Below are 26,599 nucleotides of genomic sequence, written 5' to 3' on the forward strand. Positions count from 1 at the left end.
GACAAAAATGACTGCTGGCAGCAAGAGAAAAGAAGATCCTCAAACACAAGGTAGTCCCTTGGGGTTGTATTTGGATAGAACTTAAGACTAGGAGACCTTAGACTAATATATTAAAAGTGCTGAGAGGAAAAAATATGTCAACCCCAAGTGCTTTATCCAGCAAAATTGTCCCTCAGTAATAAAGATTTTCACACAAGCAAAAATTGAGAAAGTTCATTTCCAACAGATTTTCCTTACAAGAAATGCTAAAGAGAGTTCTTCAGCCTGAAATGAAAGAATAATAATTGAAGTATTAAATCCATATCAGTAAAAAAATAAAATAAAAAACTGAAAATAGCAAAAAAAAAAAAATATACAAAAAAGGATGGTAGCAGTGTTTTTAGCAACCATCGTGTCCCAGGTAGTGCTCTAAGCATTTACACATAGAATTTTACTTACTCATCAAAACACTATATTTAGTTACAGCTGCTAAGTGAATAATGCATCCATTTGACCCAAAGCCTAGTCAGAATGGTCAAGGAAACAAGTAAATCTAGGCAATCATTTCTCACAGACAATGTTTTTAATCATTTTGCAGATAGTATGTCTGACCAGGAAAATTATAACCATTAAAATAGGAACTAGATTAAATAATATAACAATTTAGCCAAAAATAGAACTAGAAACAGGAGATAAAGATTTTAATTTACCCAGAACGCGGGCCTGGCGGCGTGGCCTAGCGGCTAAAGTCCTCACCTTGAATGCCCTGGGATCCCATATGGGCGCCAGTTCTAATCCCGGCAGCTCCACTTCCCATCCAGCTCCCTGCTTGTGGCCTGGGAAAGCAGTTGAGGATGGCCCAATGCATTGGGACCCTGCACCTGTGTGGGAGACCCGGAAGAGGTTCCTGGTTCCCGGCATCGGATTGGCGCAGCAACGGCTGTTGCGGCTCACTTGGGGAGTGAAACATCGGACGGAAGATCTTCCTCTCTGTCTCTCCTCTCTGTATATCTGACTTTGTAATCAAATAAATAAATCTTTAAAAAAAAAATTTACCCAGAACGCAAATCTGGAAGAATAATTAAGAGTAATGAAAATACAATGAAAATTGGTAAGCTTCCAATGTGATTTTCTTAAGGAAAGAATTAAAGTAATGTTGAGAAAGCATAATGTTAATAATAAATAATATTTAAATGTTTTCTAACCTTGAAGAAAGATGCAAGTCATCAGATTTAAGAGTTACTCATCTCAGCTAAAGTAAATTTACATTTAGATACATTACAGAGAAATTACATAACACCAAACATTGGTGTCTTTACATAGCCATAGAGAAAAGACAGACTAACTACAGAGGAATAATTATTCAACTAACATGATTTTTCAAAGGCAAGCACAGAAACTAGAAGATCATGGAACAATTTATTATGAACACTTTCAAGCCTTTAAATAAAATACCAATTTAAAATCTGCTTTTGGATGAACTCATAGACTGTATCATAAAAAATTAGAAAATTCAAGAAACAAAATAAGACATAAAAGACTGGGATTTAAAAAGATATTAGTAGACTTAATGCAAGTATTAAGGTAATGGGCTGATTGTACAAAAAGGTTGAATTTTCTGATCACATAGTACTCTAATTCCCATAGTGGACAATTTTGAATCTCAGATCCCTTCCTGGGCTCCAAATAACCAGCAGTGGCATTAAAAAAAAAAAAAAAAAATAGAGAACTCCTTACATGTCTTGAAAAAGGAAAATAAAAACTTCCAAGGGCCAGAAACAGAAACTCAAAGCAGGAATTTAAATTGAATAAAATCAGCTCCCTGCTGATGTGCCTGGGAGAGCAGTGGAGGATGGCCCAAGTCGGAAGGCAGATGAAATCGAAAGTGAGACTTCCTAATTTTGTATTGTATTTAATGAGTGGAACAATGTGGCTAATGTAGTTGAAGTGGATTTTGCAAACAAAGACAGGAGCATATTTAATATTAAATAGAGTCCAGAATCAGATTTATGTCTGATTTAAATGAGATAAGGTAACACAAAATTAAAATGGAAAAGAAGACTATATTATAAACAATAGTGTATAATTTATATTAGTTTGAAAAAGCTGAATATCTACCTCATAACATGTTTTAAATTCCAAAAACATACATTAATGTAAAGAACAAAAATCAATGAAGTTATATTCTTTACTTGCACTAAACATAGACATGAAATATTGATGAATATAAAGCATAACTGTGAAAGTGTTATAAGAATATGTTACAGAATACAAAAGAGAATATAATTACATGCTGTAGAAGATAACAGAAAGGAAAATCAGAGCCAGACAGACAGTGGAATATAGTTGTGCAAAAACTAAGCTTTTGTATTTTAGAATTCACTGCAAACAAACAGTGAAGTAAAAGATTAGGCATAAGCACTTGCCTCGTGTCCAGTGAAAGAACAGTTCAAAACCATAATAGTTAGTAATGGTTCCTTGAAAGGAAGAAATAACTAAGCATGCATATGAGAGCCTTTCTGGAGTAATGAAAATATTCTATACCAAATCAGAAATCTGAATTTGTCCAATGCATCAGGGTATCCTGTTAGTGGATCTGTGTACCAGAATCTGTGCCTACCACTGAGTGCAAGTCATGCTTCAACTTACAGTTACCATAAAAGCCGTAAGAAGAAGAGAAATGAACTCACAGAGAATGAGCAAAGGCTAAATCAAGGAAACCTTAAATGAGCTGCAAATTAACAGTCAATTTATGAAAAGAGGCTCACTGGCTCAAGTAATTTAAGGAATGTGAGGAGCATGAACAATCAAACCTTTCTACCCTAAATTAATACTCTTACACATTGTTACTGGATATGTAGATTGATAGAGCCATAACGAAGATGCATTTAAAAGCATTTAACAAAAACATTTAATGTGCACAGTTTAAAAACCCCAGGTTTATAGATTCATCCTTCAGATGACCTGTCAGGAATACATAAATATGTATATACAAGTATACTCGCTTGAGCACTACTTACACACTATACCATTTCTGCGAGCCAACTTACTGTCTACAGATGGTGAAAAGGATTAGAATATGTTATAGAACTTAATGCCACTGAACACATAAAAATAGCTAGCATAACCAATTTTGTGATTTGTATTTAACACAAATATATATCATGATTAATCTGCATAACAGAAGACAATTCAGCCTTTCAAGATAGGGTAATATGTCTAAATACAGATTTAAAATATTTCACAGTAGTTTTTAAAATAGATATACTTTTAAATATCTACATATTTACATATGCTGATCAAGTGTTTATCCAAAAATGTAGAAATGCTGAATTTTTCACAATGGTTTTCACTTTGTGATGTTAGCTTGTTGGACAAATTCAAAGTTTTTATTTCATGAACTTGTAAATCATTTTAGTTTGTGAAAATGAGCATACAAATGTTTTCAGGACACAGTCTTCAAACCACTTTGCCACACTTTTTAAAAAGTACATGAATAGGGCCTGGCGGCGTGGCCTAACAGCTAAAGTCCTCACCTTGAATGCCCCGGGATCCCATATGGGCACCAGTTCTAATCCCGGCAGCTCCACTTCCCATCCAGCTCCCTGCTTGTGGCCTGGGAAAGCAGTCAAGGACGGCCCAATGCATTGGGACCCTGCACCCGCGTGGAGACCTGTAAGAGGTTCCTGGTTCCCGGCATCGGATTGGCGCGCACCGGCTCGTTGCGGCTCACTTGGGGAGTAAGTCATCAGATGGAAGATCTTCCTCTCTGTCTCTCCTCCTCTCTGTATATCTGACTTTGTAATAAGATGGATAAATCTTTTTAAAAAAAGAAAGTACATGAATAAAACAATAAGCATCGTATTTGTAAAGCTCTCAGAGACTATGACAAACACAAAACGCTGGATGTGGTGAAACTTATAAATGGATCTTTAGGTTGGTCTTTGTATATAAAATATGTCATTGGAATTGAAACTAATCATGATAACCTCTGATGAAACTTTATTTAAAAACTGATTTTAGATGGAAAACAAGATGTTGAATATAAGTGGCAGGGTTGGACTTCCTCACTGTGTGAGTGCAGAAAGCATTTGCATGAATTGGTGAGCATAGCTAACTTTGGTTTCATGCACTTTAAGCCTCACTGTCTCTCCACCTTAAGACCCCAATTTCTCTTACCCCACACTATTTACTCACGTAAAAAGAAATAAGAGAGGGCCTGGTGCGGTAGCCTAGCAGCTAAAGTCCTCGCCTTGCACATGCTGGGATCCCATATGGTGCCAATTCTAATCTCAGGAGTCCCAGTTTCCATCCAGCTCCCTGCTTGTGGCCTGGGAAAGCAGTCGAGGATGGCCCAAAGCCTTGGAACACTGCACCGACATGGGAGACTCAGAAGAGCCTTTGGGCTCCTGGTTTCATTTCGGCAAGGCTCCAACCCTTGCGGCCACTTGGGGAGTGATTCAATAGATGGAAGATCTTCCTCTCTATCTCTGCTCCTCTCTGTATATCTGACTTTCCAATAAAAATAAAATAAATCTTAAAGAAAATACAGAGACACACACACAAAAAGAAAAGAACAATTTGACCTGTTCCCAAAGGAACCAGCAAGAGTCTGGTGTGGGTAACCAAGTCCTTCTCACTACTTTCTCTGTGTTGGTTCTTTTGGGTGATTCCTTCAAGGCCTGGGCCACTGGCGCCAGCTTCATAGTAGGAGACGAAATAGTGTCCTGCAGGAAAGCACCTGGGGGAGGTGTGATGGGAGCGTATCTTCCAGGAACTCTGAAGAACATATTGGGTCCAAGGCTCAGAGACATGGATGCCTTTCAAAGAACGAACTTGCATCACGTTACATTGCATCTTCATAGTCCTCATCTGTAAAGTCTTCCTTCCTCACTACAGCATAAACATCTGAGGATGCCTGGAAGAAAACACAGGAATAGGACCAGAGCAAGGAAAACAAGTGGAACCTGCCCTCCACTGGTCCTTCCCCCGCTTCAGTGCTCCCCTCATCCTCTCATGGCACACAAGGCAGCAATACATGCCAACGTGTTGGAGAATGTGGCTCCGGACCTGCATGTTTCCAAGGCCCTGAATTCTACAGGTGGGCAGAGGAAGTGATCCTGATGGGACACAAATTGATTCAAGTGTACAAGACTTGCTCATTCTCGTGGGCCATTGTTAGGTAAATCTAGCAACAACCATTATTTAGGAATGGCAGGTTTACTCACAAACTAAATTCAGCATGTCACTGGGGTTTACCAAGGACTGGAATGCCATCCTGGGTTTTCTGGCAGCCACATCACACTAAATAAAACTGGAAAACATCCACTGTCCTTATACACACGCAGAGAGTTGCAATTTCTGCAGGTCTGATAACGTATTTTTGCATTATCAATCGTAGCCTGAATTGTTCAAGGCTAACAAATGAATAGGTTTTCATGATACAATCTTTATTAGCTTAGGTACATTCAATACTGATACAGCTTGCTCCAGCTGGTTTGTTAACTTTACTGTACAGTGTCAAGTGTGCGGCTCACCAGCAGACTAAGATAAAGGTTTTCAAGTAAACGGAGTTTCTATACTAGGTATGAACTGAGACTGAACTGTTAGACATCCCAGTGACTGCAGCAGTAGTGAATACATACCACCTCATTGTTGTAACTAAATTCTTTTGCCTCCCAATGTGTTGGGAGGCAAAGGATGATGGGATCTTCTGCTCCTCCTAAGTGTCTATAATTTTAAAATTTTGAGAACCGGCCCTCAGAGAGGGCAGAAAGAGAGCAAGAGAAAGGACTCTCACTCACCTGATCCTCCATACATGTCCTGGGAGGTTCAGCTGTGGACAGAAAGACAACGGCTGTGAGATCTGATGTATATCTTAAAGTCTTTTACTGAACTCAGGGTAATAAAGCCTGCCTCTTCTATCACTTAGCTCCACAGATTGATTTCAATCAATATTTTCCATCTTGTTTTTCTTCCTATACCAATGTGGTTCTCTTGGTATCCAGAGGAACACTGGCAATCTGCGGGGGAGGGGTCAAGTAGGCTTCACATCCTTTGTCAGGAGACCTGCCAATATTTGTGGGCCATTTTTGTATAATATAAAACATCAGCAAGCAGGCAGCTGTGCTGGTGTTGCAAAAATTTGCAGAGCTACTCAAAGAGGGCATCATCTCCAATGGTGCCGAATGACCAGAAAGTGGAGCATAAAGTAGGCCAGGACAGCATCATTGTTGGGCTGTATTCCTGCAGCTACCAGACCACAGTGCAGTTTTTAGCTAGGCACAACGATGTGCATAATCAGCTCCAAGGGCAGCCGCAACTCCTCTACTGGAGGTTGCCATGCTATCATGCTCAGTCACTAACTGTCTTTTTGGTTCCAGGAAGCAAATTCAGTCCTCTATGTCTTACCTGGTGCTGAGTTCAATTCCTGCTGGATTTCATATACCAATGAATAAACCCCATCCCCACTTGCAGTATTCACTGAAAAAGAAGGAAAGCACCACAACACTGACATAATCCATTCTCTCACTTAACTCAGTTGGTGTCTACCACCAATCATAGCCACTAACATAGATGATTCATGTATTAGTAAAGGAGTTTGAAGCATAACGAAGCAGGGCTAGCAAACACACCACGGCCCCTTCCCAATTTGTGTACCCACATTGGGTCAGAGTCCTAGGGCAGTCTCACCATTTTCATATACAGGCTGTAAATTTTCTGGAGCAAGTGAGTTGAGGTGAATAGATTCTTGCTGTACAGGACTGGGGGTGCTCCTGCAAATACAGAAACACATGTTAACTGTTTTAGGTAGAGACTCAAATATCCAAGACACTGCCATATAAGATTTTAAGAACTGAAGGACAGAGCTTTAGAAAGGATCTTGATATATAAGTAAGCAAGTATATGTTGTGGGCTAAGGAGTTGATTTACATTCCTTAAGCTGAGCACTCAGGAATCGGGCCTAGGGCAGTAGCACCTAGCCTTTGCAGAGTCATTGGTGTCCTATTGTCCTGTTGATGGGCTTGGGGGAAAGAGGAGATAATATGGTAATAAAGAGGCTTGTGGAGAGACGGCTCAGAGAGACGGCTCCCAGCACTTGTAACACCATCATGGTCTCCGTGTGTCGGTGCTTTTCGCTCGGACATTCGCCGTGCCTACTATGCCGGCTCAGCTAGCCGCGACAAGTATATACATATATTCTCACAGATAAACCAGAAAGTTTGTACCAAAAAAGTGAAGATATATTACATTATGCATTAATACTCCCAAATAAAAGGGGGACTCTCAATGAAACTGATAAACATACCTTGACAATTGGATACTAGATCTGCTACCATTGCTATTACCCACAATGCCATGACACACTTAGATAGCATAATGTTAGACTTGTGTTGGTTAGTAAGGAACTATAATACTATAATACTATGGGGTTAGATGGTAGATGGGGAAAATGGAGTAGAAGGAAACGGAAGGGGAGGGAGAATCCCTAAACCTACAAAAGTGTATCATGGAAAACAATAATAGCAATTCACATTGAAAAAAGAAAGGGTCTTGAACAGAACACTGATTCCCATGAAAACTGACCATAGGGAGGCACAGTTCTGGGGTGCAAGCCACAGCCACAGCCTTGTCCATGGGCTGGGTGAGGCACTGCAGAGTGCACACTACTCCATGTGTGTAAGATCCTTACTTGTCTGACCCACCGTGATATTCCACACTGCTAGATGGTGCACTTTCTAGGTGCCCAGTGCATATGAAATAAAAGAAATATTGATTCATCCCAGATGGAAAACAGATGGTCAGGCACAAAAGAAATTCAAGGAAGGAGCACAAGACAAAATGACCATGTGTGTACCCCAGAAAGAGGAAAAATCTGTTTATTGCTGGCATAAACAGTAACACACTAGAAATACCAAACATTGGATTTCAATTATTTTTCATCCTCTAAGCTTCTAAAGAATTTCATAACAATTTGTGTTATGTTTATTACTCTGTCTTACATCTCAGACATTTGTTTATATCTTGTTTATTTTAAAAATGTTTCAGATATTTTCATATTTTCACATCTCTGAGCAGTCAGTGGAAGGACTTACAGACCAACAGGTAATGGTTGACTGAATAAATACATCATTCTGGTCAGATTAATGTCACTTTCTTTTTGAAGGGAATCAACTGGAAAAACCATGAAAGGATTTAAAGTTGATGTTTAAAAAAAAAAGAGAGAGAAATAACATATAAATAGTTGAGGTTGCCAGTAGGACAATCTAGGTGAGTTTGGGCCATGAGATAGGATAAAAACTCATGAGATAACACAACTGGAATTTTAAAAGTTGTTTTCTTTAGTACGAATATACAAAAAAAAGAGAGGCCTCACCTTTGTGGATTCCTGGTTGAGCATCTTCCTGTAAGTCAGACAAAGGAGTGAACTCATTAATGGCCTTTCTCTCTCAGGGCTTTCTCCATACTGCCAATGTGTGGGGACATGCCCCATTCCAGGACATCCCAGCAACCATTAACAGAGCCCTCACCTCACAAACAAGCAGATTCATATCCAAAAGGGCCAATAAGTACTAGAGCTAGGATTTGAACTCGTGCAATTGAACCCTGTGTCTACATTTTGGTTTTGTTTTGGGAATGATACCACCCAAACTTACCACAACAAAAGCCCTTGGACACAGTTATACTATGGATAAGGGAGGATGCTGGGAAAGCTTATTGTTTTCTTTTGCCCCTTCTCCAACATGCTTAATGGAGAATATAAGACCAAGGTTAACATACAAAAAATATCGCCAATTGTGATGTGGTGGGAAGCTACATGAACTGCAACTGATAATAGAATGACAGACCATGTAACACGGGGAATCAAACTCTTAAAAAAAAGATGATACCTCTGCTGAACAGTGACGAAGATCACAAAATGAGTACAGCATGTGGCTACAGGATCTGAGCATTTCAGGGAGAAGGGAAAGCGTGGGACGATATTGTGAGATGAATAGAACCAGGGCGTAGTCTGCAGAGCTGCAGCTGCTCTGGGTTTTTCTCCTTTGGTGGCTGCTTAATTATATTTTAACTGATTGCATTCTGTATGAGAATTAAATCACAGAAGCACAAGACAGCAGCTGAATCTCAACCGAGAGTGTATGAGGGATGAGAGCTTTCCTAAAGCTCTTCCCATGCACTGGGAGCGAGCTGTGAGCAAGACAGGCAAGGCAGCTCACAGCACGTACTCATTTTGGAGTACGTTTATCGCAGACCACCCTGTGTCCATAAGAAACAAGGGGTCACAGTAACAAAATACACTGAACTATTCAAATACTCACCTATCTTTTTCCTGAACCAGCAGCAAACTAACAGGGCCATAGCAGCTGGGACAAGACTGCCCAGTAGCCCCTCAAGGACTCCCGCAGTAAGACGATCACTTGTGCCTCCAGTGGACGCTGTGGGAAGAGACCCGGACATGAGATGTTGAGAGGGAGGACTCCCAGTTTGGAATAAAGAGATCTTATGCAGGGACTGTGCCCAGAATCTGCTCTTTCAAGGATATTTTTTAATTATCTCTCTAGGAACTTACAGGCTACCAATTTAATGAAAGGAGAAGCGAGGCCCCTAGCCTGCATGACAACACCACCAGCTATCTTTGATAGCACATGAATGGAAGCAGTGTGGTATCACAGAGTCACTATCAGGAATCTGGGAAGAAAACACTGACCAGGATAAATCCACAATCAGAGTTGTACCTTTAACATTGAGTGTCACCGCTTCACTGCGCTGGACCTCATGGCCATTGTCAACTTCACAGGAGTAGTTTCCAGAATGTTCTGCAGTCAGCGAGAGGTTGAAGGACACTCCTCGCCCAGACAGGCCTGGGCTTTTCTCCAGAGTAATATTTTCATGATAGAACCGGTATAGGATCACAGGAGAATCTCCGAGGGCTTCACAATGCAGCTCTACTATGTCCCCCACCACAGTCTGGGCCTGGGGAGCCTTGAGGGTGAGGATGGGACGAGATACTGGAACTGAGAGAGATGGTGGAGTGTGAGAGAGGGTTGTGAATGACATGGCAGACTCATAAGCACTGTCCACAAAGGCTCAGTCTCACTGCACTTCTTCAAGTTGCCCCAGGGAAGCATGAAGCCCAGGTTGAGGTTTGGCAGCTGAGCAGCAGGAGATAGGATTTACCTCTGACCCTGACGCTCACCAGCCCGCTGAGGCTAGGACCGGAGCTGGAGCCATTGTCAGCCGTACAGTAATACCGGTCAGTATCACTCTCTCTCGCTGAAAGGACCTCAAATTCCGCTGTCTGTGAAAGTTGAATCTTTGTTTCCAGTCTCAGACTTGGGGCCCCTTTGTACCAGCTGAAGGTGATGTTTCCTGTGCCTTCAGCAACTGAGCAGATGAAAACCAATTTGTCTCCTTTCATCACCTGTCCCCCAGGAGGCCGAATCTCCAAGCTCACATCAGAGACAGGGACTCCTGCATGAACACAAGATGTTGTAGGAGGACCTTTAGTAGGGAGACAAGGGGTCAGCATGATGATCCTGAAAGCAAAGGTTGTAACGACAAAGTCAACGATTTATGTTGTTTAAACTGTGGGAGGCAAGAAGGGGTGCTTTAATGATTTGGAATTCGCATTAGTTGGGTCAATGGAAGCAGAGCAACAAAGATGATAGAATGAAGTGTTATCTTCCTCCCTAAGGTAACAAAATCACTGCTCTGACCTCTCAGGCTCTCATTTTTTGAAAGCCTCAGTAATACAGTGTGGTGATTACCATAGCTGCAAACCCAACTGCTTGGGTTTGAGTGCTGATTCCAACCCTTATGGTCTGTGTGTGCTCAAATTAATGTAACTTCTCTGAAGCTTCATTTCCCATCTGTAAAATGGAGGTGGTAATGATAGTTACCTCTGTCGGTTGTGGAGGATCAAGAGGCAGTGTACATGAAACCCTTGAACATGGCCTAATGCTTATGAGTTGTTGAGTGGATTTGTTGTGGCTGTGATCAACTTCCACCAGTGTTGAGTTTTTTGCAAGGTTGGGAAAACCTAGCCTGCAATAGGCAGTAGATTTTGGCATTTGGCACACTGTGTATATCCAAAGCTAAGAATGAGTGAGGATGTCATGTTCAGAGTCACAAAGTACCTTTTTTGCCATTTATCTTTCAAAACTGAATTTTACTTCCCTTCTCTAATAGTCTACTGCACCCACTTTTTGCTCTCAGCCTTCTGTTACCACTTCACCATGTTGAGCCTACACAGAGAAGGACACCAGAAAGGATGGAAGGTCCCCTCTATCATGTCCATCATCGCAGGGGGCAGGGGATGTCCTGGTTCTACTCTCCTCCCCCAACTCTGACCCCACAAGAACAGTTCTAATTCACTCACTCCGCACACTTAAGTAGGTGCTCATGCTCCTTTTTGCGACGTCGCGGTCCACAGCATATGCCTCACACAAGTAAGAGCCTGAGTCTTCCTTCTTTATGATTGGGATGTGGAGTTTTGAGGAACTACTGCGTGGCTGTAGGATTTGGCCATTTTTTTCGAAGCGAAACTGGAGCTGGACCTGAGGCTTCTGTGAAACGGATCCAATCTTACAAGTCATGGTCACTGGGCTCCCCTCGGTGGGATTGTGGTGGTCCAATGTCAACACAGGTGTTGGAAACAGTTCTAGAGAGAAGAATCAGAACACAACTTTGACATTTCAGACCCACATTCTCTCTTTCAAAGACGGACTATGGGACCCCTGGATCCACCATCCCCACATCCCAACTCCCTGATCTGGAACTTCTGTATGAATTTTTCTAGAAACCTGGATATGAGGATCAAATTTAATCCATATCTCAAGTCTCATATGTCCTCATTTGGGCATTAAGGGCTGTTTGGGGAGATTAAAGATGGCTAAAGTTGTTTTCTGTCCCCACTTATCTCCTTACCTCCCTCAGCTGCACAGCCGCACCCAATGTCACAGTCTTCGACAGCATTGGCTGTTTGGACATTTGATAATCTACTTCTCAGACTGTGCCCTTCAGAACATTTTTAAAGTTTTAGTTATGTAAGAGGAGTAAATTTCATCTATTGCATATATACTGTTTTAAGAGTTTAGTTATTATACTTTACATCCTACCATCCCTGTCTTTCTGGCTTTCATTCTTCCTCCTCCTTCTTCTTATTTGTTCTTTTAATTTATACAATGGCATATATTCACTTTATAAGCACCCGTTTGATCCTCCAACAAGTAAATAACTCAACAAGTTATAAGTAGAAGAAGCACTGTTCCTCAAGAGTATAGACAAGTGCTATAAACAGCAATCAAATCTCAAAATGTCAATTTCACTCACATACGCTACATTTTTTACTCTGTATGTTAATTACCACAAGCCAGGGAAACTGTGATATTTGTCTTTTGGGAACTGGGTTATCCACTAAACATAATGGTCTCCAATTGCATCCAATTTCTTGCAAAACAAGATTTATTTTAAAAAAAATTTATTTTTATTGGAAAGGCAGGTTTACAGAGAGGAGAAGAGACAGAGAGAAAGATCTTCAGTCCACTAGTTTACTCCCCAAGTGTCCTCAACAGCCTGAGCTCAGCCGATCAGAAGCCAGGAGCCAGGAGGTTCTTCTGGGTCTCCTATGTGGGTACAGGGTCCCAAGGCCTTGGGCCATCCTCTGCTACTTTCTCGGGCCACAAAGCATGTTGTTGGATGGAAAGTGGAGCAGCTGGGATATGAACTGGCACGTATATGGGATCCTAGCAGATGCAAGGTGAGGATTTAGCCACTAGCCTGTCACAATGGGTCGGATTTCTTTGTGTGTGTGTGTGTGTGTGTGTGTGTGTGTGTGTGTATGGCTAAACAGTATTTTGTTGTATATGCATACCACGAAGTAAATTTCTTGGGAGAAATTTGTTTCTCTCATCACATAAAAATTCCAAGTGCTGGGCCTGGTGTGATGTCTCAGTGGCTAAATTCTCACTGTGCATGCACCAGAATCCCATATGGGTGCTGGTTTGTGTCCCAGATGCTAGACTTCCCAACCAATTCCCTGCTTTAGCCTGGGAAAGCAGTAGAGAATGATCCAAAACATTGAGATGCTGTACCTGTGTGGGAGATTCAGCAGAAGCCCCTGGCTCCTGGCTTCAGATTGGCTCAGCCCCAGCTGTTGCAGCCACTTGGGGAGTGAACCAGCCGAGAGGTCTTTCTCTCTGTCTCTCCTCTCTGTAAATCTGACTTTCCAATAAAAATAAATATGTTTTTAAAAATTCCAAGTGTTCTTGATACCAGATGGGTGATTTCTAGACCTGTATCTGCAATCTCCAAGCCTTCCTACCAAACGGCTTTCGCCCTAGGACCTTCAAAGCATCACTTTCATTCATGGCACCAATGTATGCTTGTCGTGGGGTATAGAAGACCCCATCCATGAGACTCACTTTTCTATTCTTGATTGCCACGGGGCTGAGGGGCAGCACCTGTCATCTGATCATCTTTTGAGCAAGGGTGGGTAGGTAACTGGACAGGCCTGATTATAAGGGTCTGGATCTCCATGTGGAGCTCAGTCATGCAGTTCAGGGCTTATTTTAGTTAATTTTTCACCTGGAAAATACCTAGTGGCAGAAACGGTTTCTGCATCCTTGGTGTGGTTTTGGATTTCTAAGGTTAGGATTGCGAACCTAGGCTTGTAGGTAGAAGATGTCAAACATGAGGCAGGCATACCATTAACATGTGGTCTAAGGTAGAAAAAGGTCAGGTGAGAAATCCAGAAATCCTAATTGAACAGCTCTCTGGTACAGCAGTTCTTGGTTTTCAACTCCCAGTTGCACTTGCAAGTGGCAGGACGACCTCTTTTAAGCCCATGCTTAGCAGTTTATGTACAAACAAGCAATTCTTACCTATGTTAGATCTGAACATGCTTTAATGAAAGATTCCATTTTGGGGAAGGAAAATTTTCTCCCCTGGTAAAGACAAAACTTCAAAACAGGATGAGAGTGTTGAGTTAAGTTTGCATAATGTTTGAGACAAAGAAAATGTAAGTGGGGCAACAGATGTGGCTGCAGTAAAGCTAAAAATAAAAAAGGAGACAGCAGTACCACTTCATTCCTTTCACCTGTGGCCTGAGAATTGACTACAGAGTGTTCTCAGTGGATGTGTGCCCTAATGGGGTGCAAAAGGTCTTTTGAAATTGGAGGGATGGAGATTCTTCTGACACAAATCTTCAGCAGCCTCTGCCGTCCATGTGCAAATGTCATCTCCCTCATTGTGTTGGGACTTCCCAGAAATAAGACTGTGTTCTTTAAAAGTCTGCTCACCTAGCAGAGCTGACACAAGCTAAGTGCAGAAACTGGGGTGAATACAGAGCCGCTGGGGCCCGGGGAGCTGCTGATGTTTGCACATCTCAGCAGGTGTCACCCAGATGTCTCTCGGACAGGCAGACTGTCCATCGCTGATATGAGTGACCAAGCACCCATAGACCATGAAGAAGAAAGGGAAGTGAAACTCACCGGCTGATTCACAAAGTAGAGCTGCAAAAGAATTTAGGAGAAGTCAATACAGAGCAGCAAATCCACAAGTACATGAATTTCAACTCTTACAATAAAACCCCAATAATACACCTTCTTCCTGTGCCCCTTGCATGTCTCTACCGGCCTTCCTTCCTCAACTCTTTTCTCCTTTTTCCTTCTTTTCTTCTGTCTCTCTGCTTGTGTTCCTCCTGTTTCCTTGCTATACTTTTCCGTCCATCTCTCTTCTTTCACACATTTCTTTTCATGCACAGAACAGCACCTGACTCTTGTGATCATAAAATAATTTCCAGTGATTTTGTTACCTGTGATGAGCAAAAGGTGCCTTTGACCTTAACAACTAGCAGGTGGCTCTTCAAGCGTCTCACTCTCCCTCCTCTTAAACGTAACAGTGATTCAGAAATAACAGATAAACAAGGCGGACAGTGCACAATCTCATACTCAAGACATGGGACCCCTTTGTTTACCAACCTCAGCTCAGAGAAGGCGTAAGTGCAGAGGGAAAAAAATTCAGATTTCTCTAACTAGCTTCTCCTTTGCCAGTATCTGGTCCTCTCATGTTATGACATAGTGGTCGAAAAGGTTTTGAAGCTCGATAACATAGGTTTGAATCCTCATTCTTCCTCTTACAAGCAGTGTGATCCTGGGGAGAATGCTTCACTTCTATGTTTTAATTTCTTTTCTATGAAGCATGCCTACCTCACAGACTTTTCATGAGGGTTAAATAACTTGATAACCACAAACTGCCTAAAAAGTGCCAAGATTTTGCTTAACATTCAGTAACTATTGTCTCATTATGATCCGTTTAGTAATCTGGAATACCTACTTGTCTAGAATAAATATGGTTCTTCGGTTTTTGTTTGTTTTTGAGTAACAAGCTCTTTAGAGGGTAGAAGAAATAGATGGAAATGAATTAGGGTAATATATTTTCTGTAAGCTTCTGGAAACTTCTGATCGCTTTCCATAGACCAGGCATTATGCATGAAACAGGGCTATAGGAATGAACAAGAATGTTTGTCTTGTCTTCCAAGGAATTTATATTATAATGAGAGTGAGAACCAATTGGAAATTAATATACAATGTTATTTCAGGGATTGATTAGTGCTGTAGGGAAAAAAAGCAGATAATTGAATTTCAGAATATCTTAGGACAGCCTTCATTATATAGATAGAGTACAATTTGGTTGAAACCTGAATGAAATCAGGCATTGAACTTTACAAGTGTTTGGGAATGAGTGTCCATAGAGAGAAAGCAGTGAGTGCAATGAACTTGAGGAGGGAATGAGCTTGTCCAAGAATGAATGAGGAGGCAAGTGTACCTGGAGCTGACTGGGTGTGGGTGGGGACAGTGACTGAGAATGAGAAGTAATTAACAGCCAACCATGGTGCTTTTAGGGACTTAGTAGTAGTTTTAAATGTTATTGCTAATATAATGGGGAGCCTTGCACATTTCTGACTTAATTTACATTTGTAAGATCTCTCTGGTGCTGTGGAAAAAAAGCAGGCACTGGAGTGCAAGAGAAGCTGGAAGAACATCAGTGGGACTTGAATCCAGAAGAATAAAGAAAACAGCTCATTTTTTTCATTGTTAACAGATTTATTAAGAAAAGAAATCATAAGTCAGTAGTCTTCTAAAATAATTCACCCAAATTTCTCACACTGGTTCAGGATTCTGGATGACTTTTCATAGGACTGAAGCATTTTTGGTGACCTAAGATTCTGTTTAAAAGCTAATGTATTTCTGAGTCATTCATTATAATTTTTTTTTAAGAAAATAGCTCATTTTAGACAGTACTTGGTGCTGCCACACAATCATATTTCAGTAAAACATTTGAAAATAAAGTAAATAAGAATTATTTATGGGATGACTTGCAAGTGCAACACAAAAAGCAAGAGAGAGAGAGAACGCAAGCGAGAGAGAGAGAGATTACAACATTTAAAGAAAGAGAAATTAACTATGATTTCTAGATTTTTGGCTGCAGAAACCAGAAGAATCACAATGCAGTGGAGAGGTCATGGACAGAAATGTTTTAAGTTATGTGGTGATTGTGGTACAGGTAGGAGATCAGAAATTCTGTTGGAGTTTAAGATGCCTGTTAGATACTCTAATGGCAGTTGAATATGTGGAAAATATGTGGAAGGTATTCAAAGCAGAAGATGAAGGTGGAAACATCAGCTAGATTTTAAGCTTAAAGTGTACATAATTTGATGCAGTTATGTGACCTAGCGAATTATTATGGAAGAGGGATCTAGATAGTGCCCTTGGGAGGATCCAACATTTGGAAAGCCACAAAGTATCCAGCAAAGAGATGCAGAAGAAGCAGATTTTGAGTTTAAAAAAAGTTATCTGAAGCCAACTCTGTGGCCTAGTTGTTAAACCTGTGGCACAGTGCTGGCATCCCATGAGGGCACCAGTTGGAGTTCCAGCTGCTCTACTTCTGATCTAGCTCTCTGCTAATGACCTGGGAAAGCACCGGAGGATGGCTCAAGTGCTCGGACCCCTGCATCCATGTGGGAGAGCAGAAGAAGCTCCTAATTCCTGACTTGCATTGCTTAGCTCTAGACTTTGCGGCCATTGGTGAAGTGAAGCAACAGGTAAAAATTTTCTCTTTCTCTCTCTCTCTCACTGTGTGTTTGTGTGTATTCCTCGTTCTCTGTAACTCTGTCTTTCAAATAAATAAATCATTAAAAATCAAAACTCATGGGCCTGGCGCAGTAGCCAGGTTAAAGTCCTCACCGTGCACATGCTAGGATCCCAGATGGGCACCGGTTCATGTCCCTGCTGCTCTACCTCCCTTCCGGCTCCCTGCCTGTGGCCTGGGAAAGCAGTCAAGGATACCCCAAAGCCTTGGGACCCTGCACCCCCAACGTGGGAGACCTGGAAGAAGCGCCTGGCTCCTGGCTTTGGATCGGCTCAGTTCTGGCCATTGTGACCACTTGGGGAATGAATCAGTGGACGGAAAATCTCCTCTATCTCTTCTCTCTGCATATCTAACTTTCCAAAGAATGTAAATGTGTAAATCTTTTTTAAAAAATTAAAAGCATTAGAATACTGTGTTCTGGGAACCAAGTGAAAAAGTGATCGTTTGTGTCAAGTGTCCCCTCAGGAGGTAGCGTAAACTAAGGAATGAAAGTTGTCAGGAGGCAACTTGGAGGAGGTAATGGTAACAAGAGTAATTTCAACGAAGTGCTAATTTGAAAGATTGAAACAGGTTCAAAAAGGTTTCAGAAGCCCAAGGGCTTATGATGGTTCAACCACTCGGCAGCAGCTAGTAATATTGCATTTGGTCATAGGATGATTTCAAGCACGAGGAAATTTCAGACATGTCAGAAAAATTCCCGTTTTGATTGTGCTGGTGATCATAATAGCACTCCAAAACTCTGTCGAAAATCCTGATGTTTCAAAAAAGCAAATTTCAATGTACTACAGTGAAAAAAAAGTTGGAAAAGGAGGAAGTGAAACAAAACTTAAAACTTGATAAACGGAAACAGAGAAATGAAACAAAATGGAGGAGACCATCAGGTAAAGATACAGTAGCATGTTTTATGGAAATAATCTAGACTTAGAGAAGTATTATGATAATGAAGTAGCTTTCGAAAAGAAGAGGGCTTTGTGTCCCATGCACTGTTGGAGAGTTTGTGTATTTTAGAGTAGAGCAGAGAGAATGGAATGTGTGACTGTAAAGATAGCAGGACTAGTAGATAAAGTCGTGGAAAAAATGAAAAAAAAATTTATTGTTGCTCCTATGAAATATGTGGCAGGGATATAAATTGAGTTAAGAGGCGCAATTTTCAGACGAAAGGAAGAAGTACAAAATAGTGGTCATCAAAAACAGAAAAATGGGGTCTGGCTCATGGCTTAACTGGCTTATCTCCCACCTACAAATACTGGCATCCCACTAGGGGGGCCAGTTCATGTCCTGACTGCTTCACTTCCCATCCAGCTCCTTGCTTATGGCCTGGGAAAGCATGGAGGATGGTCCAAGGCTGGGGGCCCTGCACCCAAGTAGGAGACCCAAACAAGGCTCCTGGATCCTGGCTTTAGATCAGCTCAGCTCCAGGCATTGTGGCCATTTGGGGAGTGAACTACCAGATGAAAGGTCTTTCTGTAAATCTGCTTTTCCAATGAAAAGAAATAAATCTTAAACTCATACACACACAGAAAAATAGGACTAAAAAAATGTAAGTGGTCTGCCTGTTACTGTAAAGGAACACCTAAAATTTGGGCTATAGGAAGATAGGTTAATGGAGGGTGGGAGAGGTACCTTTTTTAAAAAAATGTTAGATGGATCCAGTTAAGCACAGCTGTAAATGCAGAGAAGTAAGTTTGTCAGGAGAATGCTGTTAGAAAAGAAAAATGAAGGTGTACCCTAAGGAGTGTCATGGTGACTACAGAATCCAAGTCATCTGAGAAGTGAGCATAGACATTGTAGTAACTGATCATGGAAACATAATCAATCCCTAGAGATGGAGAGGCAGAGAAAGTGAGACAGAAATTCAAGGAAGTAAAAGGAGTGGATGTTGGGAAAGGAGGTATTCCAAAGGTTTAAAAAATTAAAAGCATTAGAATATAGTGTTCAGGGAACCAAGTGAAAAAGTATTCCTAGAAAAGGGAGTACTTATCTGTGTCAAGTGCCCCCTCAACAGATAAAATAAACTAAGGAATAGAAATTGTCAAGAGGCAACTTGGGGGGGGGGATGGTAACCCCCTCCAAGGGATAGTAGGAAGGAGGAATTCACAAAGGATGATATCAAATAATACAAATCACAGAAAGTGGGAGGGGCTGGCCCCATGGATCGACAAGCTAAAGCCCCATAGGAGCAGCACCCCAAATAGTAACTGGCGTGTGTCCCAGGTGCTCCACTTCCTAGCCAGCTCTCTTTATGGCCCAGAAAAACAATCGAAGATGGCCCAAGCCCTTGAGACCCTGTACTTTGGTGAGATACCTGAAAATGCTCCTGGCTTTGGATCTGTGCAGGTCAGCTCTTGCCATTGTGGCCATTTGGGAAGTGAATCAGCAAACAGAAGACTATGTCTATCTTTCCTTCTCTCTGTAAATGTGCCTTTCAAGTAAACATAAATAATTTTAAGTGCGAAGAGCTGAGATGCTAATTATATGGATATTCTTTGTGGCTATTGAAAGTACTAAGAGTTTTCAATAGAAGAATTAATGGTGGTAGAGACCACTACTGTGGTGCAGCAAATTAACCTGCCACCAGCAATGATGATGGCATGCCATGTGAGTTCAAGTTCTTGCCGCTCCACTCTCAATCCAGCTCCCTTCCAGAGCATGCGAGAAAGCATCAGAAGATTGTCCAAGTATTTAGACCCCTACACCCATGTGGCAAATACAGAAGGAGTTCCAGGATACTGGCTTCAGCTTGGTCCTGCCCTAGATGTTGTATTCATTGGGGTATGTGCCAGCAAATGGAATCTCTATATCTGTCCTCTCTGTGTGTCAAAAAAGAATTACTGTTGGAAAGAAATACCAATAGCAAGCATTTCCTATCAGATAAAAACTAAAATGATCTCTTGGGCTTGGCACAATGGCTCAGTGGCTAAAATCTTCACCTTCCGTGCACTTGGTTCCCATATGCGCAGCAGTTTGTGTCCTGGCTGCTCCACATCTCATACAACTCGCTACTTGGGACCTGGGAAAGCATTGGAGGATGGCCCAAAGCCAACAGCCCCTGCTCCCACATGTGGGAGACTTGGAAGAAGCTCCTGGCTCCTGGCTTTGAATTGACTCAACTCCGGCCATTGTGGAGTGAACTTGGGGCAGTGAACCAGTGTATGGAAGATCTTTCTGTCTATATCGCCTTCTCCCTGTAAATCTGCCTTTCCAATAAAAACAAATAAATCTTTTTAAAAATTATAATGATCTCTTTCTTCAAAAGTTTTGCTTTCCGGTACCACATTCTGCCTGACGCCGAGCTTTGGTTAGAATTAGAGATCTCAGCATTCCAAGTACCCCTCAGCATCACCAGGTAGGCATTAGTCCCCATAGCTCTCCATGAAGAGGTCTCCCTTACCCAGCTCTTCGTTATCCTACTCACCGTAGATCAAGAGCAGGAGGCTCAGCAGCATGAGGACCAGTCAGGGACAGTAACTGTAGATGCCTGTTATCAGAGAAAGAATTCACCTCAGAGTGACAAGGCGGCAGCTTGCCAGGGGTTTCAGGAAGTCAGAGTCACAAGTCAGCACACGTTTACAAAAACAGAAGAAGGAAGAACTCTTCAATGGTCAGTCTCTATTTCCGCTCCAATGGAGAGTAAGAAAATTAAAGGTGCTTCTCTTTATAGTTTGGTTCAATTCTACAACTTAAAAAGATACTAACCTTGAATATACGTGGGCTTTTTCCAAGCACTCAAGTATCTTAGAATAAGTTTCTCAAATGTAATCTCTCACATTTGTGAATTTCATCAGGAATAGCCCTGCCTGAAACTCACATGGCATATTTTTCATTCTTTTTCAGAAAATCATTCACTTGTTTGCAATGGCCAGGGCTGAGCCAAGCTGTAGCCAGGAGCCTGGAACTTATCCAGGTTTCAAATGTGAGTGTAGAAGCAGGGTATCTTCTCTGCTGCTCCAGGCACTTTATCAGGAAGCTAGGTCAGGGGTGAAGCTGTTGGATCGTGAACTGGTACCCATGTGGCATGCTGGCATCAGAGTCAGTTTCACCTGCTGTACACAGTGCTGGTCCCCACACATTTCATCCTTGATAAGGTTGTCTCCCTCCTTGACTGCGTCTCATTAGCAGGCACTAGTACAATCACACTATGTAAATGTGCCAGCCACTCAGCCAGAAACCGATGGGGTCTTCTTCCAGATGAGGGTTGTAGGCTGATTTGTCAAGCTATTCATAGATATACAAGCTTCCCGGATTTACACCTTTATCACTAAATAATCAGGAAAGAGCAAAACAAACAAAATCAAGGGCAATTACAATCTGAAAGATATTTTCCAGTGAAATACAGAAAATAAGCATATACAATTATCTTGTAGGTCATTAGCAACAAATCTAACATTTCTGATCTTATCCTCCCCTTACCTATAATCTCTCCCATAGCTTCCTTAAGCATGTTGGACCCACCTGTTCTCAATACCAAAAGCCTGTATGTAATTCAGTGATACATTAGAGAACAAGCCACATAATTTTCAATGCTTCTTGAATCTGTGAGTATCTAAAATCCAGAATAACCAACATGGGGAAGGCAAACTATTAGGTGATTTAGAAAGAAACAATCCAGTATTGATACCCTAGTTTAATTATTCAGTTCTTACTGAGATAACACCTCACTCTCTTTCTCATTAGAAATACACAGATGGATAACACCCAGATCCAATTTTCCAATAACTCAAAATAGCTCTTGGGTTGGGGCAAGTATTATAATAAATCTACCAAGGAGTCCTTACATGTAGAAGAGTTTCCCACCACCAGTTTGTATAGACATCAAGATCAAGATGGTTTTACTGTGTTGGATAGTACTCTCAATTCCCATAAATGTAAAGGGCCGAAGCACTTGGATCACATTCTGCTGCTTTTCCAGGTGCATGAGGAAGGAGAACAATTCAAAGAACAGCGACCATTAGCTGGCTGAACCTGAACTTGCAATGCCACACCAGCCTCTCAATTAGATAAATGTTGAGAGAATCAGAAGCCAAAAAAAAAAAAAAAACCCAAACAAACAAACAAAACAGTTTTGCACTGAAAGTCATCTGCTTAGTGGTGAAACCAAAGAGATGAAAGGTTCCCACCACCCCCAGTAAACACACATTGGAAGTCCACTGGAGCTGGAGACATAGCCCCTTATCTAAGGAAAAGTTCTGGTGCCCAGGCAAATGCACCCCTGCATATTCTTCAGGGTTGCAGAGATGATAGGCTGCAGGTGAGTGCTCTAGCCCCTCAGTCTGCATTCATCTATGTGATCTTGTTTCCTGCATTTCACACACAAAGCACTCACAATCCTGGCAGGAACCTGCATGCTCTGAGCAGCCTGGGGTGCAGAAAAGTCTCCCGAAGCCCGGAAGTTGCTGCATGATCTGGGTGTTCCTGCCATGTGCTTACAGCTGCACCCAAAGCTGGCAGCTGAGGTCCCAGTCTGGTGGCCCAGGGCCACACAACCAAGCAGCTCCATCTACACCTCAGGATAATCTGCCAGCAAGAAAGGGTGAGAACTCCAGCCTTCACCTGAGATCATTCCCTAGGGCCTCTTTTCGGGACCTACCTGGATCCTCTGGGCAGCAGGCCACACCAGCCACAAAGGCGATGCTCAGTGTGTATATATTTCCAGCCATGCATACCTGGCATCTGCTCCCTGCACAGAAGGTTCCATTCGACAGAGCAGCCATGTCCACGCCATCGAACCATTGATTCTGTCTCCCAGGAGAGTGTCCAGATGTCCCCTTCCACCATGATCCTGGGATCGCCCCTTGGACAGCCAGGCTAGCCCAACACCAGCCCACCAGACAGGAGAGAGCAGTGCCCTGGACAAGGGTAAAACCAGGAGGTTCTCCCTGCCCTTATGGTGCCGGACAAACTTTTGCTCCACAGGAAAATGTGTTGTCTGCAGGGTCGTTCTCAGTGTCAATCTCATGAAACACTGGGTTGTAAAACACACCCATTAATCCCTGTTCTGGCTCCCCATTCCAGAGCAAGGGAGCTGAGAGAGGCAGAGTGTGGTGGAAGGAGACATGGGGTGCAGACATGACCTGGGACCTGACAGGTCGAGACGGCTCCCCTAGGCCAAGGCTGTTCCAGCATCTGGGTCCATGAGAGGTCTGAATCGCTCTGTGGCTCAGACATTTGATCCACAGGAAGCCCTTCCTTCCTGTCCAGCTCCTCTACTTAGGGTGTTTCTTTCCCTCTTTGATAAGTCACAAAAGTAGGTAAAGTTTGCAGGGACTGGGGACCAGGTGAGGACCTCCCTCGCTGAATCCTCAGGGACAGCTGACAAGTAGCTCCCTTGTCTCCTCTGTCCCATGCAGGACAGCTCTTGGAGAAGGCCAGGAAGGACCCAGGGCACTCATCCTGGCCCCTGGCATGGGGACTGACACAAGTGCATGGGCTCTTGGGAGAAAGGATGCTAAGGGGGTCAGGAGGCTGAGCAGCACCAGCCCAGGGAACCACAGGCTGGGTCAGCGCTGCACCCACCCTCCCTTGAGCTCCAAACACCCAAACCAGAACTTCTCCCTCCTCTCCCTAAGGACCTAGTATTATTCATGGATGACTCTTCATGCAACTGTGACTTATGCAGACGTCGATATCCATGTGTGTCACCCATTTTCAGCAGCCAATGTCATGGGGTGCAGCCAGTTGATAGCTAGGACCTGCTTGCCAGGTTAATCTGCAGCACAGGCAGCCCCCTCCAATTTATTGACAGCGCAGAAGTGACACCTGAGCCTCCGCACATGGTCCTTCCTGTTCCCTACACCACACTATGTTAGGTTAATTAATTATAGGGAAACTTTGAGCTCCAGTAGCTCCTTTCTGCTTCCTGCCACTTAATGGTTTTGTACTGCTTGGAAATATTGTAATGTGCTGCTCTCCATTTCACTGGAGGATGAGAGCATTAAACCCTTGATTTGGCCTGGATGCACAGTGCTTCTGGCAGTGTAGTAGGAGCTGCTCTTGTCAAAGTTAGCCAATTAAAAACAAACACAAAAACAAACAACCCCAAACTCCTCCTCACACCCTACACGAGTGTGTGATGTGATCTCTCTCACACTCCACAACATTGATGGCCAGGGTAGTTCACCCCTGTCACCACCTGAGCTCTAGGCTGTCCTGTGCCTCAAGGAGAAGATGCCCCTCCCAGCTGTTCCCAGCAGCACAGCCCTAGCTGCCCAAAGACTGGCCCTCCCTCCCCAGCTTTCCCTGCAGATCCCTGCAGCCCCAGGCTCCTCCTGACAGGCCCTAACAGCCATGTCTGCTTCTCAAAATTGATCATGTAATGTTGATAAAAATCAATGAATGAAAAACAGTGCAATCTGGGGCCCATGGCAATAGCATAGCTTTTAAAGTTCTTGCCTTGAACGTGCCGGGATCCCATATGAGCACAGGTTCTTTTCCTAGTGGCCCTGCTTCCCATCCAGCTCCCTGCCTGTGACCTGGGAAAGCAGTCAAGGACAGCCCAAAGCCTTGAGACCCTGCACCATGTCGGAGATCGGGAAGGAGCTCCTGGCTCCTGGCTCCTGGCTTTGGATTGGTTCAGCTTCAGCCATTGTGACTGCTTGGGGAGTGACCCATTGGATGGAAGATCTTCCTCTCTTTTTCTCTTCCTCTCTCTATATAGCTACCTTTCCAGTAAAAATAAACAAATCTTTAACAGAAAAAACACTACAAGTCCAATGTCATTGGCAACAAATTTTAATGGTAAAATCCAATGGTTAACAGCATTACAATTCTGGAAATCAGAGATAGTTTCATAGCAGAAGAAATGTTTAGTGAATGTCAATTTCTACAAAGAGCTGGGTGGTTTCTATTGTTATGTAGCTGAAGAAAATTTTGGAAAACATCAAATTTTGAGAAACCAGAATTATTTTCTTGGATCAGAAGAAAATTTTGCTTACCATTAAATTTTCAAGAAAAAAAAGACTTCTGTCATAATCAAAGAAAAGTTCCATGAAAGTTAAAATTAGGAAGAGTAGTTTCCATGTTTGAAACATTTTGATTAAGGTTAATTTTCTGGAACAGAAATCTCGGTGTTGTATGTGTTTTTTTTGTTTTTTTTGTTTTTTTTTTTTTGCTTGATTCTTTTTTGTCTTTGTTTTTTTTTTGTTTTGTTTTTTTTTTTTGTTGTTGTTTTTTGTTTTTTTTTTAAGCAGATGAAAATTGGTTGACATTAACATTCCGAAAAAAAGTGTTTGTCACAGCCAAGGAACTGTTTGATTAGAGTTACAATTCTGGCGAGATGGTCTCAGACGTGGAGAAATTTCAGTAAAAGCAGACACGTTTGCAGAGCTGTAGAAAGGTTTAGTAAAGTTTGAAATTCTAGAATGGAGAGTTGTTTTTGTCACACAATATGATTTTAGTTCATGTTTAAATGCAGGGAGGGAGGTTCCTGTTGATGGCTGTAGAACATTCTGTCAAGGTTAAATTGCTGCAAAGGAGAGCTGTTGTCAGGCAGAAGATCATGTTCATGAACACTGAAATGAGGAGATGCAGAGTTTTCATGGGTGTAGGAAGTTTTGGTTTTAGTTGACATTCTAGAAAGGAATGTTAGTTTGTGTGGCAGAAGATAATGTAGATTGACATTAAAAGTTTTCCAATGAGCCTTTGTTTTTTCATAGGTAAGGGATATTTTGATTAAGGTTAAACTTGCAGAGAGCAGTGTTCCTTTGACAGCAGAATAAATTGTTGATTAAGATGAAAAATCTGGAGAGAAATGTCCTCTTTCATAGCTCAAGAAAATTTGGATTACATTTAAAATACTGGTAAGAAGAGATGTTCCTTTGTGGCAAAATAAAAGACATCAGTTAGCATTAGCATTCATTTTGATGTGTGTTACAATTCTGGAGAGATGCTCTCAGAGCTGAAGAAATTTCAGTCAGCGTCAAAGTCTAGAAAGGAAAGTAGCTTTCAGTAGTATGACAATACTCGGTTAACATTGACAATCTGGGAAAGATAGTTGTGTTCCTAAAGCAGAAGTAAATTTTGATTGATGTTAATATTCTTGAAACACGTGTCCCTTTTCAGGCTAAAGAAACTTTCAGAAAGGGGACTTGTTTTGTGAGCAAACAAAAAGTTTGATTCACCTTAAATTCTGGAAAGCAGTGTCCTTTGTTTTCTCATTGCAGAAGAACATGTTGCTTAAGGGTAAACTTATTACAAATAGAGAAAATTGGAAGGTTGTAGTAAAACTGGGGTTATGGTTGAAATTCTAGAAAGGGGAGTTATTTTTTGTCACACAATAAATTTTGATGAACATTAAAATGCTAGGAACGAGTGTCCTTTTCCATAGCTGAGGAGCCTTTTTTGTTAAGGTGAAACATCTTCATGGCAGAAGATACTTTGGATTAAGACCAAATTTCTGAAAAACAGGAGTTTTCATAACTGTGGTAAACTGTGGTTAAGGTTGCAAATCTAGAAAGCAGAATTGTTTTTC

General features: G+C 42.0%; 1 protein-coding gene across 1 annotated transcript; it reads right to left on the minus strand.

Moving 5' to 3' along the window:
• Positions 1-4,395: 4,395 nt before the first annotated feature.
• Positions 4,396-11,600, minus strand: LOC101529460 (Fc receptor-like protein 1). The gene is made up of 9 exons (XM_058660480.1): positions 11,363-11,600; positions 10,162-10,455; positions 9,720-9,998; positions 9,303-9,419; positions 8,357-8,384; positions 6,673-6,755; positions 6,391-6,462; positions 5,784-5,815; positions 4,396-4,897 (listed from the first exon to the last, which is right to left on the minus strand). The coding sequence occupies exons 1-9, from the start codon at positions 11,577-11,579 to the stop codon at positions 4,826-4,828; spliced, it is 1,194 nt and encodes a 397-aa protein (XP_058516463.1). The 5' UTR covers positions 11,580-11,600; the 3' UTR covers positions 4,396-4,825.
• Between the last annotated feature and the right edge of the window lie 14,999 nt (positions 11,601-26,599).

The sequence above is a fragment of the Ochotona princeps genome, chromosome 2 (assembly GCF_030435755.1).
Source record: "Ochotona princeps isolate mOchPri1 chromosome 2, mOchPri1.hap1, whole genome shotgun sequence".
Taxonomy (NCBI): Eukaryota; Metazoa; Chordata; class Mammalia; order Lagomorpha; family Ochotonidae; genus Ochotona; species Ochotona princeps.

What these genes read in the sequence shown, in the direction of transcription:
- LOC101529460 (XM_058660480.1), bottom strand. Translation starts at nt 11,579, where the DNA reads ATGACTTGTAAGATTGGATCCGTTTCACAGAAGCCTCAGGTCCAGCTC. An exon ending in GGAATTGAACTCAGCACCAG is followed by an intron (nt 5,816 to 6,390) that starts GTAAGACATAGA and finishes TTCTGTCCACAG; the next exon opens with CTGAACCTCCCAGGACATGT. An exon ending in GGACATGTATGGAGGATCAG is followed by an intron (nt 4,898 to 5,783) that starts GTGAGTGAGAGT and finishes GTTTTCTTCCAG; the next exon opens with GCATCCTCAGATGTTTATGC.